At 40.4% G+C, this 22270-nt stretch overlaps 3 protein-coding genes across 5 annotated transcripts; 1 reads left to right on the forward strand and 2 right to left on the reverse strand.

The window, feature by feature from the left end:
* Positions 1-130: 130 nt before the first annotated feature.
* vsnl1b (visinin-like 1b) lies at positions 131-5289 on the reverse strand. Its single transcript, XM_030044290.1, has 4 exons — positions 4880-5289; positions 2881-3047; positions 2469-2684; positions 131-2048 (listed from the first exon to the last, which is right to left on the reverse strand). Exons 2-4 carry the CDS (start codon positions 3040-3042, stop codon positions 1851-1853), a joined length of 576 nt encoding a protein of 191 aa, XP_029900150.1. The 5' UTR covers positions 3043-3047; positions 4880-5289; the 3' UTR covers positions 131-1850.
* Positions 5290-6767: 1478 nt separating this feature from the next.
* On the reverse strand, positions 6768-13727 carry LOC115354402 (sex comb on midleg-like protein 4). Of its 3 annotated transcripts, none has more exons than XM_030044791.1 (9): positions 13396-13727; positions 11394-11480; positions 10260-10493; positions 9699-9828; positions 9291-9491; positions 8411-8572; positions 8037-8261; positions 7715-7863; positions 6768-7554 (listed from the first exon to the last, which is right to left on the reverse strand). In XM_030044791.1, the coding sequence occupies exons 2-9, from the start codon at positions 11394-11396 to the stop codon at positions 7429-7431; spliced, it is 1230 nt and encodes a 409-aa protein (XP_029900651.1). In that variant the 5' UTR covers positions 11397-11480; positions 13396-13727; the 3' UTR covers positions 6768-7428. The 3 variants fall into 3 exon arrangements, with proteins under 3 accessions (XP_029900651.1, XP_029900652.1, XP_029900653.1); XM_030044792.1 differs by lacking the exon at positions 13396-13727 and adding an exon at positions 12709-12756; XM_030044793.1 differs by lacking the exons at positions 11394-11480; positions 13396-13727 and adding an exon at positions 10865-11047.
* On the forward strand, positions 13082-22093 carry afg1la (AFG1 like ATPase a). Its single transcript, XM_030044790.1, has 13 exons — positions 13082-13221; positions 15659-15861; positions 15951-16002; positions 16105-16206; positions 17317-17447; positions 17704-17803; positions 18879-18937; positions 19101-19183; positions 19336-19406; positions 19563-19663; positions 20171-20311; positions 20437-20547; positions 20974-22093. Exons 1-13 carry the CDS (start codon positions 13095-13097, stop codon positions 21109-21111), a joined length of 1419 nt encoding a protein of 472 aa, XP_029900650.1. The 5' UTR covers positions 13082-13094; the 3' UTR covers positions 21112-22093.
* Positions 22094-22270: the final 177 nt, after the last annotated feature.

Raw genomic sequence — 22270 nt, forward strand, 5'->3', positions numbered from 1 at the left:
CATTTTCAATATAACATGAAGTTGTAAGGTGTAAAGTCTGTGTTAGTCCAGTCGTTTCTCAGCACTGCGCAAATTATGAAATGCCATTAGTCATCACCAACCAGTTCCATTAACTGCACCGGCTAGACCGTGTCTTTTGAAAAAGCCCATTTACGTTTTATTCATTTTAATCACTACAGAATTAACTGTGGGTGCAACACATGCCACATGTATAAAAGAACAAAAGAAATACAGTCACTTGTATTTAGATTTTTCATATTTGATATAAACATTTACAAGACAAAGATCCTGACGTGGCGATGGACTGTTGAAATAATAAAGACATACCAACAATGTGGGTTTTGGTCTCAGTTATGCTGTGGATAAGTGAAAAGCTTCTGCAACCTCCACTATTGGAAGTGGACTACAAGCAGACACTCAGTCCATGCTTGCATAGCCTAGAAATGGGAAAGCAAAACTGTTGGAATGAAAGAGTTTCCGCAATAGCTTTAACCTACTTAACCCGGTTACCGTCTGAAACACTGAAACGCTCTTTCACAAGCTTCACCGAGCACCTCTCTTGCGGATCCTGCATCATTAATGATCACTGAAAACCGAAAAGTTGAGAAGATGAGACCTTCAATAAAAAGTTTCTCTTTACAAAAAGTTTGGTACGTAGGAATGCAGTGTGTCCAGTAAACATATGTGAGGCTTTTTCCTTTTGTTGCATTGGAAGTGGAGCCCCTCTCACAAGGATCCCTTGGCTAGAGGATGAGCTCCGAGCATCAAGGTCAAAAGCCAAGATTGTATTTATTTTGCACTTTTTTTTTGCTGTTCCTTTCTGTAAACATGCTGATATGTACTGTGTAAAGTCATGTGAGTCTAAATCATATAAGCACTCGGAAAAAAATCCAGCCAATTTCGTATTATCATAGGGAATAATGCATCCGGCATATGCATGAGTACTGTGCCTAACAGCAGTGGTTAATTTTGGCCTTTTCCCTTGATTCAACGGCAACAGTACGATAAATCTTGGGGGGATGGTACTCTGCAAATATATTTCTACTCATCCCAGCAATCGCTGAAGCGCAAATTTATTCTGTGTGTGTAATTCTATGTTTATGTGAAGGCTCTTCCTTGGAGATTAACCCACAACCACAACCCAAATGCCTGCCTTTCAAAACTCAAGTGTCACACGTACACATGTATCGATGGAGGGAAGCATGCTCCCACGTTAGGTGAACTAATGGTCTAATGAGTCACATACTGTACATCCCATGCAACAATAAATAATGAATTTTGGAGGGTTTCTCTTTTATACCCACCTAAGGATGCAAAAGGTAAGATATTATATTTTTTGACACATAATATATGCATGCAAAGAACCTACTCTTCTTGGTTCCATCGTGTGAAAACATCTGGAACAGACAGGAGCCTCTCTATTCTCCAAGAGCTCAAGAAGTCTGGATAGTAGAGACAGTTACAATTATCATAGGAATTATTGTATTGTTACTATTATGTAAAGCATACAGTAGCTGCAGCAGTGAACATTGGGGATCCTAAATACTGCAGGAACATAATTTAATGCAGTGCTCGACTGATATACAAGCTAAAGTTAAATGAAAATGTATAGGGTTACTGTGCACAAATCACACTGGCATGTTTTGAAATATAAATGTATGATATTGTATAGCTATATTCAAAATTATTCAGCATTTGACATTCTCATGCATACGACCACAAGAAGCGAGTCCATTGAAAAATAGTCCAAGCATTTTTTTTTTCCTGTGGAAATGGCAGAGAACCTAATGAGACATTAAAACATGTGCTGCTGTCCAGAGTGTGTGGATACAGACGGGAGAGGAGCGAGCTCACTTCTGCATGTCACACTGCAAGAGGAGCACAATGGACGGGTCGCTCTTTGCCGCCTCTTTGAACTCTTCCAACGTGATCTGGTCGTCGTTGTTCTTATCCATTTTGCTGAAGATCCTGTCCACCCTCTGCTCCGGTGTCAATCCGTCCTCGTTCATCTTCATCATGATCACAGTGCCCACCATTTTGTAAATAGCCTGCGCACGGGGGTGAGGCACAGGGAGAAGTTAGCCAAGGATTATGTCTTGTTATGTAATCCTATAAAACCTACATTTGTTTACATTGCTTGGATTGGCTGTTTGATTCCCACTGGGGCCAACAATGCTAAAAATGTATACATGCACTCTCTGTTTAGGTTTTTAATGTTTTGAAAAAGTGCACCTAGGAGATGTCAGTATGCTCCTGCACCAGTGACACACTCCTGTACATTTACTATCCTGATCCTGTTTCCAGCACTGGAACAGCATATGATGTGATTCAACAGAACTGCAGTTTGTCAATAGTGAGCCACGTCTGTAATCAAGGAACGGTTTGTGTGGGTGAGACTGATAACAGGGTAACACCAGCGCGAGTCCCCCCACAAATCAGGAGGGCTTAATGATTTGATAATCCCTTACCTCGATTATCTCCAGCATCTCCACCCTGGTGATTTTGCCGTCACCATCCAGGTCGTACATATTGAAGGCCCAGTTGAGTTTCTGCTCAAAGCTGCCGCGGGATGTGATGGACAGAGCGCAGATGAACTCTCGGAAATCGATGGTCCCGTCACCGTTTTTGTCAAAGGTCCTGAAGGCGTGTTGTGCAAACTTTGACGCATCACCGTACGGGAAGAACTGCGAATCACAGAGACACTGTTGTTACCCCTCAATAATTAAACAAGGACCTGAAAAGGTTAAGCATTTGCGGTGGCAGGAGTAATAGCGTTGTATCAAACTGGCAAATGCATGATTAAACCTCAAGTGTGAGTAACTCTCAAGGCTTTATGGCAGATGCAAAAGAAGGAGGATAAAGAGAGGCAGTGGTTCACACCTTGACATAAAGCTGCTGGAACTCATCCAGATTGAGCCTACCACTGGGGCAGTCTTTCAGGAAGCCTTTGTACCATTGCTTCAGCTCGTGTTCATTAAACTCTGTGTTCTTCACCAGATCCTCCATCACCTCGGGAGTCAGCTTGCTGTTCTGTTTTCCCATGGTTCCTGTGGTGCAAGAACACGTGAATAATGCATTTATCCATGCTTGAGCGATGGCAGCATGAAAATCTCTTGCGCAGTGAGTGAACCGCACCTTTTAATTTTCACCTCAAACATGGGTACAGTAAATGTGTGGGTTTTGATAGGCACCAAATGTTTCCCTGATGCCTTGTGTTCTATTTCTGTTCCCTCAGCCTGTTTGTACCAGCCTGTGGCCTGAGCAGACACTCTGACCTGGATCATCATCGCTGTCAGCAGAACCAGTTCATCAAATGTTCAATCAGTGTTATCAAGTTTCCATTACAACCACTGTCCTATAACCCAACAACAAAAACAACGGAGCCTCTGCTTGCCACCGCTGAACGATGTAAAACCAGAGACCTGAGTGAGGACAACAGTTGCCATCAAGCAGCACATAGCATTGTGCATCTGGACTGGTGGGTTAGCAAAGGCTGTTAACTGCATAATTGATTGATCAGGCAATTTAGCCTAATGATTGAGTAATAAGGCTATGTCATCAAGTGATTTAGTTAATTGTGGGTAATAAGGAATCCACAGACCAATCGGCCTGGAGTAGTTTGTTATTCACAGTGAGGGCCCACTGTACCAACTTCAGCAAGCTCACCAAAGCAGACTGTCAAAGCCCATTAATTATTGATGTATGATGTGGCAAATGAGGCAAAGTAGCCAGGGATGCGTCAATTCTCAATACATAATGGATCAAATGAGACAGCAGGATATTATTTGAATACACGAAAAAAAAAAAAAAAACATGCATTTGCGAGAAACGTCCACCACTTGAGATGAAAATATGGTCCACATCCCTTTGCAGCAGCAAGCCAGCAGGCTGGACAGCTCCACCAGAGGACTGCATTGGCTTGGGCCTTTGACAACAAATAGCAGAAATGTGTGGTGCTGCCAAAATCAGTGCAAAGCACAGCTATTAACGCTCATCAGCTCCGTGTGATATAACGGAGCCTGACGAGCCTGGTCGGTAATTATAAAACTGATCCCCGGCTCAATCTTTGAAACTGGCTACAGTGAATGACCTTGAGGACAAACATTTTGCAGGAAGATGGCAAAACGAAAATGTGAAGTGCATGGGGCTGAGAATAAGGCTCGTCGTTTTGCCATGTAATTGCCGTCTTTAGTCAAATATCCGCCACAAAGCACACAGGCCACAGGTATGACTGACTTGTTCTCTCTAAATACAAGCTAACAGCAGCTATTTTATTTCATGCTTTGGGCAATGACATCTCAGTTATGCTGGTAATGCTAACCGCCTCTGTGTGAGCAAGAGACTCTGCTGCATTCCGATGGAAACGACGCAGTCAGAGTATTTTGAGATTAGAACCCACCATCCTGCTCCTAATGACATGTTTCCATGCGCATCGCGTAAAAAAAAAAAAAAAAAAAAAAAAAAAAAAAACATGTCAAAAATTCATAACCAAACAGGCCTGTTTTTAAAGACAAGACAGCTCTCTCCGTACCGCCGGAGAAGCATCCGAGGGCGATAAAAGCCAATTAAATGGGCTAATTGTGATGACATTTCGTTAATTCGTCAAAAATGTTTCGCAGGCTTTTTTTTCTGGTTGTTTCCAGGCAAAACGCAATCCCTTTCATTTTAAGGGATGCGCAGGTGCCAAACCTCTCCCTGATAGCATGACAGTCCTCTTCCCAGTCCCATTCATTCAAACAGAACATTTTTTGGGAAAAAAAAATATTGCGCGACACATAAACATAAGCCATTCATCGCTCACTGCCAATACAATCTATAAACTCCACGGCATCTGACAATCTGACATATTACATAGCCTGTGCAGGCAATTACTTCTTACCTTATTGTAAATTTGGCGATTCTATATCGGAATAAATCTGCACTGGCTCCTGCAAAGTACAGAAAACCGCTTCCGATGAACGTCTGCCAGAGAGGGATTATTCTCACACTGTTCGCCTCTTAAAAACGCTGAATGAATTTCTCTATTACCCGACGTTATTCCAGATGAGGCGCAGCAGGGACCGATCCCACGCCAGTCTTTGGTTATGCGACTATAGGAGCACGGCGTCACCCGTGTGCATCACTGCCTGATCGTAAGTTCACTGATGCTCTGCTCAAAATCCTGCTTGATCTAGATTCAGGTGTAGCCCGTCACGTTATGATGGTATGGTACCATCCTCTCAGACTGCACCACCAGGGAATAAAGGCTTTTGGGTTATGATCCCTCTAAACTGCCCGCGTGTGAGCGAGATATTATCTCATCAATATCAGTGTCAAAATAACACATTGGCAGTGATCAGTGACTGACCCAGACATTTTGCCCGTTTAAAACCCGTTTACACTCTTGTTAAGTGTTTTATAATCCTTAAAAAGCCCCTGGTCAAAACCCCATGAGGTTTTATTTTAGCAGACATACTAAACGCCTGGTTTAGGCCACTTCTTGTCACATAAAAATAGACTGCTATGGTTGCCGAAGGGCCCCTGTCCACAGCAAAATTATAAGTTTATAAAGCACAATGTGGATTATATTAGAATAATAAGATTATAGGCTAATAGGTGTTCACTTCATCCAGTCACCCAGTGAATATGATAATAATAGAGCCATGATCCTCAAATGTTCTCATCTACACAATGATGTGCATTAGACCTCCATTGTTGTTGTTGTTGTTGTTGTTGTTGTTGTTGTTGTTGTGAATTCATATGTGCTCTAGTAATCACAGTCTTTCACATATCTATATTCCCCCACCAAGCTAAGTTATAGAGGGTGAAATAATAAAGAAATTAAGCTGTTCGTTCCACCAAAGAACCCCTGGGAGCCCCTCGAGCACCCCTCGAGGTCCCAGGACCCCACATTGGGAGCCACCAATGTAGGTCATTGTTCTGTGTTAAATCAGGCCTAAATATGTGTTAAAGCATGCTCAGTCAAGCTCCCCAGCCAAATAACTCTCAGATGTGTGGGCCCACATCCAAATCTGGATCAATTAAAGGGTCGCAGTTGTGAAAACAAGTGATAAACTTTGCATATTTCAGTGAAATATACACAAAACCCCAGTCCAATGAGGAAAATGGAAATGGAACACCAAACAGAGAAATAAATAGTCCTTCTCACACACCGGCTCAGATTACTTGATTTCTTAATTTAATACTCACATACAGTACAGTATACACATAGGATTTCATTTACATCTCACAAACACAAAAGCAAACAGTTAAATACATAGATAACTTTAGCACCAGTATAGAGTACTGATCCACTCAGCTTTCTCTAAAATGCTCATTCATAGTGATTTTCAAAATAAAACACCTTAGCTTGATCTCACTAGGCATGGCTTACATGTAGAATTTTTTTACAGCAGCATTCACTTACAAAGGTTAATTGATTAAAAAAGGATGCATACTGTACACCAAAGTGGTATACAAAAGCAATACTATATTATATACCCATTTAGATAGCCATTTAGGTTTTCTTAGTGTACCATGTGACTGTTTGACGTATATCTGACAACTTCTGTATCATCTCTGATGCTTGTTAAAAACATATAAACGTATGCTTTAAAAAACGGTTTCTATGCGTATACGTGAAGAGGCTATGGGGAATAACTGGCATGTAACAATCTTGCATACTGAAACATAAATCTTATATCACGTTCACAATGCTCTCATTTTTCTCATTATATTAATATTATTATTATTATATCATTATATGCTAACATGAGAGTCTGTCTTTCTATGTAGGCTATCATTCTGTTTTATTTTGTTTAGGTTATATTGTTTTGTATTAAAATTATATTAAAAAGAATGATTGTTTCACTAACCAAATGGAACCATTATCTTTTCTTTTTTTTTTACACAGTAATGTGAAAAAATAGTATCAAAATGAATTTTTTTAGTCTATCAATCAAAAAACAATGTAGCAGTTAATGCACTGTTTCTCAGTAAAGTCAGAAAATGGATATGTTTTAAGTTGGGTAAACATGAGAGTAAATACGAGAAAGGGAGACTAGTCTAAAGTATTAAGTGTTATTCTGATATGCATTTCTTATTAAATGTTGAAATTAACAAATCGGCATGTGCAGACAGATCTGGTCTGTGTTGTGCAGGTAGGGGATTAAAGTCTATTACCAAAAACCCTATGTGCACTGTATCTGAGATGGTGGTTTCATTACGCTGGCCTTCTTTTATTGATTAGATTATGTCAGCATGTGTATGGAGGGTGCACAGTCTGAGAGTTTCTAATTCAAAATCTGTGCGAAAACCAGAATATTAAGAGAGAGAGAGGGGTGAAACTGCCATCATCACTACATGTCATCATCAACTGCAAAAACCCTCAACAAAATGTATTGTTGGATGCTTCCGTCTGGGTGGAGCAGAAAAAATATGCGGAAGTTTTCAAAACTTAGTCTGCTTTAGTTTGTCGATGTGGTAGCAAAGCTTCAAGGCCGGCCCCAGCTTCAGTCCAAGGTATTTCATGATCATGTCACTCTTTAGAAGTAACAAGGCATTCCCGTCTATCTCCTGTGAAAAGCAGAGGTTCATGTCAAGTCACCGAAAAAAGCAAAGAATACATTCTATATTTGCATTCACCCAGGCACTCTCGCCTGGATATTCATTCTAGCCAATTAAATCAACAGTGAAATGAGGCAGCCTGTCAAGAACACGGTGGAAAAAAACCTACATGTTTTCTAAATACGTCTGCATGAGGGCCCAAAGCCTGGGGGTCTGCATCCCTGATGAACCAGACAACATCCTCCACAGACCAGGTAGACGGGTCCTTATTTGGTGGAGCTTTGGACTCCTGGGACTCGGGGGATGCATTATAGCTTCCTGGAAGAAAAAAACACCATGACAATGAGAGAGGGAAGAAAAAGCAGCCACACTCTTATCTAATATTCCTGCAACTCAGGCAGCTTCATATGACAGCAAAGCAAATAACAATTGATTGAACAGGCTCACAATAGCCTGCTGTGTGGCTGGTTTAGCCGGGGTTGACCTCGTACCTGTCCTGTTGCTCTCCAAGAACGTGTTCGGGCTGCTGGACGACTGACGGCACATGCTCATGGGGGTGGAGCCACTGGAGAACTGCTGGGATGAACGAAAGCCATAGGAGGACTTTGGCGAGTAGGAGGAGCTTATGGAGCTGAAGGCAGAGTCACCGGGATCCACGGAGTAGCGTTTGGAGTCTGGCTGGTCGTGATGGTAATCCTCAGCCATTGATGTTTCTGCTGCGTTTGTTGGAACACAAAAACACGTTAAAGACAAGACTGAGGCTTCGGCATTGTACAATCAATGGCAAACTCCCTCAAGATTTGATAGAACTTGGGGATGTCTGCAGTGTTGCTGTTTAAGAGATGAAATTCAGACAGCACAATACCATCTGACTGGTAGGAGCCACCGCTGTGCTGGGTAATGGGCTGATCACTGAAGAGATTTTCACAGTGCAAGCTGCGGCAGAGCTTCTTCAGGAAACGTAGCACATAGCCGATGCTGTTCACTACAGGGAGGCTCAGTAGGTGCTGCTTCCCATCAAATGTGGCTGAACAGAGGAAAAACAAAGGGAACACTTGAAAAAAACACTGCGATATAGATTCACTTTATTGAGAATTTGGTCATTTTTGCCTCGCCAACCAACACTCTCTGTAATTCTCAGTGCCAGTGGGGTACTGCTATCTGCAGAGAGGGCTGTACTGGCACACTGTAACTGTATATAAGACATGAGAATGTGTGTGTTTACTTTAAATGTCCAAAGTAAAATGTGCCTGTCTTCTATAAGTCTGCAGCTAAACAAATATTCTTTTAAACACAGGGGAGCAATGGTTCACCTTTACTGGAAAGGTGGTTTGTTTTTAGGCCACAATTTGTATTAGTTTCGTTAGGCTTGGAAAAAAAAATCAACCAATACTCATGTTCAGCATAAAATGGTTGTGCAACCTGGAAACAGACTGCCTTTGTATTGATCTGTAGAAAAGTCAATTTTTTGGTCTAATGCTGTCAGGGATGTGAATGTGTTCACTGTTATTTTGCATAATGAGGGAAAAAAACGTAATTGTGGTGAGAGAAAAAAAAATATTATGGTTCACCACACAGTACACAGTTTCAATGAACAGAGGGCTGCAGAGTCAGTTTTTAGTCTCGATGCAAAATTGTTACACCCGTATTTAAATGTGTTGCTTTGTGCATATAAACAGAAAGAAAGTGATATCAGAGCATCTAATGACTTTATAGTAACACCCGATGCGATCTTAGTAAGATACCTGATATTTTCTCTCCCCCATAACCTTGCGTGAGCAGAGTGAACACTGCTTTCTGCTGGAAGGCGCTGTCGATGCACCCCTGGACGGCCTGCTGCAGGACAACAGAGGGCCTGTCAGGCCCAAAGTGATCTGGGAGCTGCTGGACCTTCTTCCTGTCCAGGTTGGGGCCCGTGTTGGCCTGCTTGTTGATGTAGATACAGACTGATGTGGACAGGTAGATGTAGAGGGACGCAGTGTGGGAGACACAGGAGGAGAGAGAAGTAGATGTTCACCTGAATCACCTTGCATATTCATTTAGATTAATTTGTTCAAGCAAGCCAGTATTGGATTTCAAGCTTTTCAAAGCAAGGGCATAAGACAAAAGGCAGCCAGTGCCCTCTTATGTTAGGTTTGGAGAGCCCATCCTACCTGTGAGCACCTGGGGTGTGGCAGAGTGGGGAATGGTGGCGGCATCTTGAGGAATGGAGCTCATGTCAGGCTCGGGGGTGCTGCTGGGTGGAGAAATAGCCAACGGCGTCATCACCATCCTGGGTTTGAGCTGTGCACAAAGAAATGTTTGCATTCCTTTATTTATTTTTGGGCATATTGTATATTTACATATACTAAATCCTACAGAAAAGAGGCAGGGCTTATCTGCAAATATGCAAATTTAAGGCTACAAGTAATAACAAATATGCATGAAGCATAGTTTTGTGCTTTTTTTGGTGCAGATGATTATGACTGTATGTTTGCGCTGACAAATAAAATGTTGTAACCGTTATGATGCTCCTGCATTGCTGTTTACACACAGCAACATTTCCATAATATTTGACTACAGCAGAACAAAGGCTAACAGTCTCTCTGTGTAACACACTGGGCTTTCACAAAATCTGAAGGGCATGGAGCCTGTGAATGTGTGTACACACATGCATTTTTAAACAAGTTGCATGCACAGACTATATCTCATCCCCATTCCCCCATCTGGCTGACCTTGAAGCCTGGCTTTCTCCCCCTCTTCTTTGGCACTTTAAGGGGCGGGAGGGATTCGGGGTAACGGTTTGGAAAATCCATTTTGGCGACATTGCGGAGCGGGGGTCTCCCTCTCTTCCTGCCCGGTATCTTCCCTGACTGGCTGGGAATGAAGGAGGGAGTCACTGCAGCTGATTGCATTTCACTGTTGCTGTCTGATTTCTGTGCTGTTGCTGCAGGTACACTCATTTGGAGCTGGAGATGCAGGGAGAACACAAAGGAAAGGATAAACAACCATCGGTCTCATACAGAAAGACAACCACAGACAAAAAGGCATGAGATGTATTTGGTTCACATTCCTTTCCATTAATGCTAATCCACAATAGCCAATAACACATTACCACAGAGCACCATTAGCATCAATGCAGAGCAGAGACAGTGTAAGCATAATGGCTTGGCAGGGCTATACAACAGCAAGATAGTAACATCGGGAGCTTGAAGAACACTCAGCTGGGTAATGCAGTGCGAGAAGCAGCATTAAGTAGAGCACCATAATCAAACAACACAAAGGCAGCCATGCATTAGCTCTGGAGGAAAGAGCACCTGCATCCTGCTCAGTGAAATACCTGCTGTCCTCTATTGTGAAAGCCTGAGAGCCAAGCCCTTTTGTCTCAGGTCCCAGAAGCCTAAAGGTGACTATAAAGCGAAATCCCTCACAATGCAGCGAAAGCCATCTTGCTCTTGCTGTATCTGTTTTTCCCCCCTGCTCTCCCCGTCCCTTCAGTTAATGCTGCTGCCGCTGCTGCTGCTGCTGCTGCTGCTGCTCGGCACACAGGCTGCAGACATCTCATTAGACTAATGCATTCAGCAGTGGCAGAGGGAGGGGGAAATTGACTTCACCATGGCTACCCAGCTATGAATTACCATTACGATGACAGCTTCCACCCTAATCTTAAAAAAAAAAAAAAGCAGCCACAAGAAAGAGAAACATGTGGCACGTCTCCCATTCAGCTGCAGAGTTAACCAGAATGAATGAAGTGCAATTCATCCCTCCAGCATTATGACATATTGGCAATAATTAATCACATCTTAAGCAGTGGAAACACAAAGAGCACTGAAGGACATGTAAACAATGTTTGGTCAATAGGCACTCACCATCCAAACAGACACGGATTGGAGGAGTATCCCTGTTCCCTTCTTGTGTTTCCTATTTTTGCGTGCTTCCAATAGCAGAGCACGAATCTGAAAGCAAGGCGGATTCCACTGTAATACTGTGTGTGTATATGTGTGTATGTGTGTGTGTATGTGTATGTGTGTGTGTGTGTGTGTGTATGAGAAAGACAAACAGAAAGAGAGCGAGTGAGGGAGTGTGTGTGTGCATGGGAGAGAGAGAGAGAGAGAGAGAGAGAGAGAGAGAGAGAGAGAGGGAGAGAGGGGGAGAGAGAGAGAAAACGGCTCCTCTGTTGTCATGGCAACAAGCCTGTAAGCCTGTAACACCCTGACGGTTATCTCTCATGTTTTGTCTGCAACTCAAGCTCAGCGCTGGGCAGATATAATTAGATTAAGGACAGACTTATGCTGCTGCTAATTACAACGAGAACATTCATTTGAAACTCTGAGAAACTATAAATATTAAATGGAAATGCTCCATCTTCTTTTTCTCTTTCCTTCTGGGTTGTAAATGTGTGTGTGTGTGTGTGTGTGTGTGTGTGTGTGTGTGTGTGTGTGTGTGTGTGTGTGTGGTGTGTGTGTGTGTGTGTGTGTGTGTGTGTCTGTGTGTGTGTGTGTGTGTCTGTGTGCATTTAATTGTTATTGTGTGACAGGCCTACACATTATTCTGTCACATGAGTTTCCCCAATTACAGTGCATCTTATATACACAGCTTTGTTTAACATCTTTTCAATCTGGCTTTTATTTTGGAGTAACGCTAGAGCCTTAGCTTTTCAGTTTAATTACTGGTTTTCATATTTATTTTTGTCCTTGTGTTCATTTTATTTCATTGACTTTTATTTATTTGTTTTTTTCTGTTAGTTTATCATACTTGTAATTGTTGCCTATTGTCTTTATTTCTATTTTTATTTATTTATTTTATTTATTTATTTATTTTAATCTTGCAGTGTGAAGCACTTTGACCCACATATTTTTTTATGAAAGGTGCTATATGAATAAAGTGAGTTCAGTATGACTGCAATTAGTACAAAAATCTACATAATAACAGATAATAATATACATATATTTTAGCATATTTTCTGGTTACTCTAGCTTTTTTCTTATCAAGCATTATAGGATATTGCAGTGTTTCCGTTTCAGGTGCCATATGCCAGAATTTTGACACGGACACACATTTAAGCCTATAGACTAACTTTACTCTGCGCCGCAGCAACATAATTTATTTATACAATGATAAATTTGGATGCAACAACACGTCAGTACAGCAATAATACACCAGTGGGCATTAACACAGACTCACAGGAAATCTGACTTTTGTATGGGTGCCAGAAGTTGATGTAGATTCTGCACCCACTTTAAAAAAGAAAGAAAGAAAGAAAGAAAGAAAGAAAGAAAGAAAGAAAGAAATGTTGTGCTAAATAGCTCATTACAAAAAATATCATGGTTACAACAAATGACTCATCACATCACACTGTAAATCTAAAATATATCACTAATACCGCACAGTATTATGTTACACCACACAAAATGCTCTCATAATAATAATAATTTAAAAAAATATATATATAATAATAATAGTAATGATAACAGTGAGTGAAACACTGCCCTCTGTCGGCTGGCAACGCTCGGTCGAGTTTGCGTGTTTTGTTTTGCTAATAAAGTTTCACCACGCAATTTAAAAACAAGATGGCGACGTGCATACCGCTGTCTTTAAGGATGTCACCCCTGGTTGCGCCGGGCGTACGCTATCTCCTGAAAGAGCAACCCGGCCCGAGAAAGCTGTTAAAGAGTTTGACGGACCTCTCCAGACGAGGTGAGAGTGTTTTCGGCGGATTGATTTTGGGATTACGAGGTGAAAAATGTCTGACAAGCGGCCCGACTAGCTTGACTCGGCTAGCTCCGCCTTTGGCTGGACGTTAACGGCTGCTGTCATCCTCACTGTAATGTCAGCAAAATGTAAAAGTGTCACCTGTGAATATAAACTCACCTTATCAGCCGGCTGTGTCTGTATCCTGTTGGAAAAAGGCTATTCCCTACCGCTAGTTCAGACTAACATTACGGTGATACGTTTACGAGCCAACAGTCCATTTACGCCAGAAACATCACGATATGTCGCCGATATGAACGGAGAATCCACCAGAAATGCGCCAGCACCACCTGAGACTTTTAATATAATCTCTGCTGCCACCTACACTTGTGGGCAGCGCATCCTGTGAGGGTGGAAACAAATCAAAATGTGCTCCTTACAGTCAGACATGTTTTTGTTTCGGCTTCGTGTGGTTAAAACGTGGGCACGGCGTCCTGTGAGGGGAGGATCAAACGCACCAACACCTACACGCATATTTGTGGTTTAAAATAATGGGTAGCATAGCCCGTGTGGCAGGAAGAAAAAAAAATCCTCTGGTGATGATGCCACCCTGCATGAGTATGGTTCAAACAGGGGGTATCGCATCCTGTCTGAGTCAAAATGTTTGACTAAATGCACTGCCACCTACATAAATGTGGTTAAAACCTGAGTATCATATTGTAGGGTGGATCTGTCGAAGGGAGCTGCTGCCTATCTGCATGAAATAAGATAAGATTTAACCCTTATTGTGTTTTCACAGCCCGTGAAAAGACAGAAATATAGACTGTGTTTCCATCCGGTGTTAAAATCCCTCCTGGGTGGTCAGATCATAAACTGATGCCTTTAAGGCCCTATCTCCTGTCTCCACCTGGCATTAAAATGCACCTGCTTGTGATCAGAGCTCACTTTTCTGCCCCATATGCAGATGAGTATGTCTCATTTACATTTGCAGGTTGATTTTTTTTTTTTTTTTTAAGAGAGAGAGAGAGAGAGAGAGAGAGAGAGAGAGAGAGATGTATTGTCATATGCACAGTAAACCAAACCGTAACACCAAACAATTGTCGGTCCTTCTTTCACACTAAATAAATAGATAAATAAAGTAAAAATAAAAGAGAAATCTTTGCTCAGCCTCACTTAAGATGCAGTTCACATCTGTAAATTATCACAGGCTGGAGCCATGAATGTGGGTTGGGGCTCTCCCACTGTCATGGCTCTGATGTGTGTCAGAAATGACAGACAAGGCTTAAAAAAAAAAAATAAAATAAAATAAAATAAATTAAATTAAACCCTAGGCTGGTCCAGAGCTTAAGACAGAGGATGTCAGGTGAGTAGGTGGTCCTTCAGTGCGTCCTGGGACACTCTGACTCTCTCTCACTAAAAAAAACAACCTGCACATGTAAATGATAGGCGTTTATCTGCGTATAGAGTGGGAAAGAGACAAAATGTCATACCTTGATTTCCATGCCAAATATCTCAATAGCATTTTAATATCCAATATGACTCTTATTTGAAACTTGAAGTGTAAGCAACAGTGAAAATCAAGCCTTCATAAAAAAACAAACAAAAAAAAAAGTTAGGCTAACTCTAACAATAAATTTGATATCATCCATATTGCTGCCTTTTGAGATATTAATATCATGCATGTTCACATCTAGATAGCAATATATTGTTCAGCCCTAATTTTCGTACATATAACCTTCAACCCTCCCAGTGTCCCAACACACACACACACACACACAGATAAGCCTGGGTCTATACTGGGCCAGCGAGGCAGTTTGTTTAGTGCTGCTGTGACGGCTTTGTCATTCGCACATGTGGTTACAAGTCTTGACCTCAAAAAAAAAAAAAAAAAAAAAAAAAAAATGGGCACATGTGCTCCTGTCAGGCCATTGTGAAAGGTTGATTGAATTATCAGAGCACTCGTTTGAATGTGTTTGGACCTTTCAGGCATTATTTGCTAACCTTTGGACTAAGGCTGAATGATATATTGTTATCATATCATTATCTAGATTTGAACCTAAATGATATTAATAGCTGAAAAGGAAACAATATGGACAATATCAAATTTAGGGGTAGGGTTAGCCTAAGATAGCGATTGGTTTGTTCTGATTAAAAAAAAAAAAGATAAAATGTGAAGTAACTGTATTTTCTACATCTAGTTTGTATTTTTATACTGTTTTCTTGAAGAACGACCATTTTCACTGTTGTTACACTTAAAATTTCAAATAAGTGTGAACCCATAGTCATGCCGCAATCGAGATACGGTATGAAATTTTGTCCGTATTGTGCAGCGTTACTTTGGACAGGAGAGTAACTAGTGTGGCCGCTTGAGAGAGCTCTGGTTTGTCAAGATTTGAGGAGTAAACATGCTGATGCTCATTACCTGTGCTGGATTATTTCCAAGGGTATGCAGCAAACGCACCGCAGGCGGTAGAGGACAACGGTGCCAACGGCAGCTTCACCGGGCCGCTGGATCACTACAGCGGTCTCATCAGGCATGGCTCGCTGCGTGAGGACGAGCATCAGAAATCGGTGCTTCAGAAGCTGGACCAGCTGCACAAAACCATGAGAGGATACACCAACATGCCGACGTCTTTCTTCTCCAAGGTAGTCAGAGATGTTAATCACACTGATGTCTCCATCCTATGATTAGCAGAAGGAAAGTTTCATAAGAACCTGTTTTCCTGTCCTTCCAGTTTCTCACAAAACCTAAGCCTCCCAAGGGTTACTACATCTATGGTGATGTTGGTGAGTAATGTCGGTCACAGAGTTGTACCTTTTACATTGAATTTGTTTGTGATAAAACTGTTCATGAGATGCTGAAATGTTTGCCCTTCATTGTGTCTTTAGGTACAGGGAAAACTATGGTGATGGACATGTTTTATTCGCACGTTGAGACAGAGAAGAAGAAGCGAGTTCATTTCCATGGCTTCATGTTGGACGTACATAAAAGTGAGTAGAAAAACTGAGACATGCAGATGTGAAGGCTGTATGATCCAGAGGAAGGAAAACAACAAAGCCATATATTCTTATATATTATGCAGTCACAGTTGGAGTAAAATATTCTCTTTTTATACATAATGACCGTGTCAGTAGATGTGAATTAGTTTTATATAATTTTACTCCTCAATATTTTATTGACCACTGAGGTTGAAATGTGTGGTACATTATAGGGTGAGGACTCTTTCAGGATGAAAAAAACATATTTGAAGAAGGTTAATGTCAAATGGAGACAACAAATTAAAACTGCTGGTCTAACGAAATGTTTCACAGCAACAGAATTATATGGAAAAAATATGGAGTTCCCTACCCAAGGCTGTAAGATCTGCAGGCACTGTGAGCATTTTTAAACAACAACTGAAAACGTATTAATTCAGTATTGCTTTTAACTGTTACGCTTCCTTTGTTTTATAGTTTTATTCTGTTCTTTTACATATTTCATGTAAAAGTTAATGTATGCATTTTTATGTCTTGGTTTGTTTTTGTATATTTAATTGTTTCTGTGTCTCCTTTTTAAATTTTTTTAATCTCCATCTATATATAGCTTATTGACATTTGTTGCTTTTGCTGCCTCTTTTGTTTGGTATTCGGTTGATTGATTGATTGGTTTTATTGCACAGATCTCGTTTTTATTTCTTTTTTTTTCATTTTTTCACTCTATTGTAAAGCCCTTTCAGCTACACCCCCTGTATGAAAGGTGCTCTGTAATAAAGTATTGTTATTATTATCATATTTATTATCATTATTATATTATGTATATTAAGCAGTAGTACAAATAAAAAAAAAAAAAAAAACACCACATCATTGTAACTGGACTCCACAAGTTACCCAGACTATGAAAAAGAAAAGGAAGCCTGTGTACTACTCCACACATTTTATAGTTAAATGTAGAGATTTTTTTTTTCTTGAATGTCTCTCAAAACGTTAAACAAATGATTTTCTAATTGATTTTGCCAGCACAGCAGCTGGTAGTGTTTTGTGTATACTTCACAGGATATAGCACAGAACTAGAGGCGAGAATGATTTTTGTTTTGCACTTTTTATTTATTTTATTTTTTTAAGGGATCCATCGTTTGAAGCAGAGCATGCCAAAGAGGAAAGCAGGGAAAATGGCCAAATCCTATGACCCCATTGCACCAGTTGCTGAGGAAATTAGTGAGGAGGCTTGCCTTTTGTGCTTCGATGAGTTTCAGGTAATTTGAATATTGACCTTCTCTGTGTGTTGGTAGACCTTACAGTAGCTGTGATAGGATCGTTTCCCCCTGTAGAGCCACAGATTCTGAGATTAGCTGACACCGGCAGTCGTTTGGCAGTGTCATATTTTCAGCCTCAGAGGCAGTTGAACCTCTAATCTTGTCAGTGTTGGTGCCGCGCTCTGCCCCTTTGGACTACATTGCACTGTTGCTGAACCGGTGACTCAGTTGATTTATCTGTAATTCGATCTTCCAGGTCACTGATATCGCTGATGCTATGATTCTCAAGCAGCTTTTTGAGAATCTGTTTATGAATGGTGTTGTAGTGGTGGCCACCTCTAACCGTCCTCCTGAAGGTGAGTAGCAAAGAGTTTCTTTCTGACAAAAGTCACTATCTCGCCTCAGGCTAGTTTAAAACACAGTTGCTCTGCTTCTTACTGGTTTGAACAGATGACGTCACATCACCTCAATCTTGGCCTCTCTCCACCAGCTCTTGGTTTCATTTAGACTCGATTTTAAGATTTTACTCATCACTTTGCAAGCACGTCTGGGTCTGGCCCCAAGCTGCATAATGGAAAAGTTGACCACATAAGAGCCAGATTGCAGCCATGAGTATAAGGTTTCTGAGCTAAAATCACCCCATTTTTGTAGACTTGCCTTTATGTGATGTTGTCTTTTTATGTTATTTATTTATTATTGCTTTTATTCTTTTAATTGTAGTTACTTCTTTATCTTTTTTAACCTTATCTTGATTTTACTTTAATGTTGTATTGCTCTTGTTTGGCCTTTCTGTGCAGCTTTCTGTTGTTATTCTATCTTTCAAAACATGTAAACTCTGTTTTTGAGGGTGCTACATACATAAAGTTTTTATTATTATTATGGTTAGTATTATTATTGCTCAAGTGTCTTCAGAAAGTGTTGGGGCCCTTTGATTTTTCTGCATTTTGTGTTGATACATTCTGAATCCTTTTTTTGTCACATTCATCTACATCCAACAATATTAACCTGGATTTTTAAAAATTAACTTTTTGTACACTTACAAATGAAAAGCTGAAACGTTTTACGTTTATAAGTTAAACTAAATTTTCTGAATGAAAGAATACAGAAACACTGAAATGAAAACAAACATTGAACACAGATTTAATGGAGTTATTTCCATATTTAATTATTTAATTTAATTAATATTTAATAAATTAAAAGTTTTTTGTTTTTTGTTTTTTTTAAGTCATGTGTTTTATCCATTTTATGGGGTATTTTGTTAAACTTGCTGACAAAATTTTGCAATCTATTATGAATTGTGATTATATCACTACAAAATGTGGGGAAAAAGGCAAGAAGGAGTTCATATTCTATAAAGGCACTGTTAAACTTGAAATAGAATAACCAAAGCAGATGCCAAAACATCTTATGAGGATCACTCTTTTCTTGCAGACTTGTATAAAAATGGCCTACAGAGAGTCAACTTTGTGCCTTTTATTGCCGTGTTGCAGGTACGTAGAAGTAATTGTCTGAGGAACTGTGGCGATGACAGGCCACAAGACTTTTTGCTGCAGTTTGGAATCAAGGACAGTAGTGACAATCTCATTGAGACTTTCATTGTAATCTTTTTATTTTAAAGGTTTCTGTCTGTAATCATGTTCTCTCCCCATGCAGAAATACTGCCAAACTCTTCGCCTGGATTCGGGGATAGATTACCGCAAAAGGAATAGACCATCTGCTGGAAAACTCTACTTTCTGTAAGAAGTGCATAACACGAACCAGTCTATTGGCTTTATCTGAACTCCATGTGTGCAGGATTACTTTGCTTCTTTGCTCAGTTGAAGCCAGTTTTAGATCTGGATGTTAGATATGGTGTTTTTGATGTCGCCTTATTGCCTTTTTAATGCAGCTCAAGTGAAGCCGATGCAGAAGCTGCACTAGACAAGATGTTCGACGAGCTGGCCTTCAAACAGAACGACAGTGAGTGGATTTGCACATCATTTAACATAGTAATACTGCCACTGATATTGTGATTTTTTTTTTTTATTATTATTATCCATTTTAGTACTGTTGCCTCAAAAAGTGAAATCTCTTGTGTTGTTGATATATATTTTCCATAATGCTTTAACACCACAGTAACACGACCAAGGGTGTTGAATGTCCACAGCAGGAAAGTCCGTCTGAACAAAGCATGTGGGACCATAGCAGACTGCACTTTTGAAGAGCTGTGTGATCGAGTAAGTGTCTCAGCCCCTTGGTTTTTGCATCGCTTCCAATTGGATGGAGCTATACATTTACAAATTTGAATGTATTGCTTTACTGGCAATATTTTTTAGATCACTCCAGGACATTTTTGGTAGGTTTGACTGCACAGAGATCAGGTTTTAAAACACTGGACTCAATCTGTAGGTGAGCCACTGAGCACACACCGTCTCATTCAGACATACAGAGCAAACCAAAGAGATGGAGGACAAATGGAAAGTAAACTAATGCACAGATGTTTTCAAATGAACACAGCCACATAAATCCTCAAAGAGGCAGTTTCATTCCAAGTGTTCAAACCTCAAAATCGTATGGAAATGACATATGTTCAGTAATTTAAGCCAGTGTACTGTCCTCGCCAAGGATGCATGAGGGATTGTACATCAGAAACCTTACACTCAAAGGCTTGAGATGTGCACATCATAATATCGGAGACGCTGAGTTTTATTGACCTGAGATAATTATTTAATGTGATGTTTCAGCCTCTAGGGGCCAGTGACTACCTGGAGATATCCAGGCTGTTTGACACCGTCTTCATTCGACACATTCCTCTGCTGACGCTGAATAAAAAAACTCAAGCCAGGCGGCTCATAACGCTTGTCGACGCTCTCTATGACCACAAGGTATGTTGCAAATGATCATTTTCCTGTCGGTGGAGGGCATACAGTCTTCAGAAAAATGCTCTATAATTAACTCAACATTTGCAATATTTGGGATTTTAATGGCTCATTTTTTAATCTTGTTTCAGGTGCGGGTGGTGATTCTTGCAGATCACCCGCTGGAGGACATTTTTGTACATGGAGGGGAACAGGATCATGACGAGAGTCACATTCTGATGGACGATCTGGGGCTGAAGAGGGTAAAACCCCTGACTTTGTCTTCTCAGCTAAACTTCTTTTGTTCTTGTCGGGTGCATATTTCCAGTGGAAAATGTTGCTAATCAAACTGGCCAAAGTTTCTGGCTGTCAGTCAGTAAAACCTACAACTCAGTCTGGAAAGAAATTGGTCTACCAGATGTATGGTTTGCATGACATGCTTAAGTCTTGAAATATGCTGCTGTATATATTAAAGTAGATGAGCTCATAGTCAGTACAGAAACATCAGTGAAAAGACTAAAGCACAATTTTCTCTTCAGTTATTTTTTTTTTAACAAATGCCATTTGTTGGGCATTTCAGGACATTTTAAATATGGGACGCCTTAGAGGGAACCAAACCTCTAATCCCAGCAAAAGTAGTGTCTTCCTGTCTTTCACAGAGCCACAATTAATACATTGTTGTTTAACAGGATTCAGCCAGCGGCCTGTCCATCTTCAGCGGCGAAGAGGAAGTGTTTGCCTTCCAGAGAACAGTGTCCCGTCTTACAGAGATGCAGACAGAAGAATATTGGCTGGAGGGGGACAGGAGTACAAAATCGCAGGTGTAACATTTGGAAAAGCCAACCACTTTGCACCAGTATGTCTTCATCAGCCTCCTCTGCCAAGACCAGCGCAGACACAACAGTACTCCTACTCATCTTATCCAGCACAAACCGAACGGGGCTGTGCAACAGGGGGTGTGCAAACCATGTACAGAGACTCGGGATCAAATAACCGCACAATATTTATTGAATCGTTAAAGCCTTTTATCATTATATGCTGCCATAGCACTTTACATTCTGTAGTGTGTACAGAGCATTTTAAGATGAACTTTTTGGGTGCTTTTAACTCCGTATTGTAACTGTACAATTGTAGTTACTTTTGTATATCCCTGGGAAACAGCTGGTGGACTTTTTGGAAATGGAATTCCAAAGGACTTATATTTTATGAGGAATTGAAGAGAAAAGTTTAAGCTATCTCTATTGAGATGATGTATGATCTATTTCAAGAGTTGAATCACAGCCATTAATTGTCTGTGGAAGATTTGATTCTAAAATCTAAATACAGTGGCAACAGAATGGTTGTGGGATGTCAGGCTTTCTATTTTATGATTATTTAAGCAAGTGGTGTCTGCAAAGTGCTTCTGTTAGAGCATTTCACAGGTGGATTGTACAATAACACTAAGCCCCATTCATCTGGCACATAAAAAGGCACTGGAATCCCAGTGAAAATGTAAAACATGCATGCCAAGAAAAACCCACAACTGTGTACGTTGGCGATGAAGTGTTTTAGTTGACATATCATAGACATGGTTCTTATATTTTTTTGACAAATAAGGCCAATAACAGTTCAAGAGGCTCATAGTACTGTAGCTGGTTGATGTTGAAATTGTTTCCCATGAGCAATGCTCTTCCTGTGTATCAACAAAAAAGTAAATATTTAAATCCACTTTACCCTTCAGTACCTAAGAACAGAACTGAGAAATGAAAGTGATGAAAAAAAAAACATCTGGGGGTGTCTTGTCTCAATAAAAGGATTCACTCTATAGGAGTATGTTTAAGTAGCATTTGTGGTTATATTTTTGTGAATTAATTATTATTTGTTTTAATATTATTGAATTTAATGGCACAAAGTAAGTGACTGCTGTTTGTCTATGGTGTTTTAAGACAATGTGAGGGAAGTCAAGTGTTTCTGTTGAAGTTAACTCTTAGATTGTTACGAGTTTAA

The sequence above is a fragment of the Myripristis murdjan genome, chromosome 22 (assembly GCF_902150065.1).
Source record: "Myripristis murdjan chromosome 22, fMyrMur1.1, whole genome shotgun sequence".
Classification (NCBI taxonomy): Eukaryota; Metazoa; Chordata; class Actinopteri; order Holocentriformes; family Holocentridae; genus Myripristis; species Myripristis murdjan.

Bases quoted from the DNA above. Each gene is read 5' to 3' on its own strand.
- vsnl1b (XM_030044290.1), bottom strand. From the start codon at position 3,042: ATGGGAAAACAGAACAGCAAGCTGACTCCCGAGGTGATGGAGGATCTG. The intron at 2,685-2,880 runs GTGTGAACCACT...TGTGATTCGCAG, and splicing joins TCCAGCAGCTTTATGTCAAG to TTCTTCCCGTACGGTGATGC. The intron at 2,049-2,468 runs GTAAGGGATTAT...CCCCGTGCGCAG, and splicing joins AGATGCTGGAGATAATCGAG to GCTATTTACAAAATGGTGGG.
- LOC115354402 (XM_030044791.1), bottom strand. The intron at 9,829-10,259 runs GTCAGCCAGATG...CTTTGTGCACAG, and splicing joins GGAGAAAGCCAGGCTTCAAG to CTCAAACCCAGGATGGTGAT. The intron at 8,262-8,410 runs GTATTGTGCTGT...CAACAAACGCAG, and splicing joins TGGCTCCTACCAGTCAGATG to CAGAAACATCAATGGCTGAG.
- afg1la (XM_030044790.1), top strand. From the start codon at position 13,095: ATGGCGACGTGCATACCGCTGTCTTTAAGGATGTCACCCCTGGTTGCG. The intron at 17,804-18,878 runs GTGAGTAGCAAA...CTTTTCTTGCAG, and splicing joins CTCTAACCGTCCTCCTGAAG to ACTTGTATAAAAATGGCCTA. The intron at 19,184-19,335 runs GTAAGAAGTGCA...TTTTTAATGCAG, and splicing joins GCTGGAAAACTCTACTTTCT to CTCAAGTGAAGCCGATGCAG.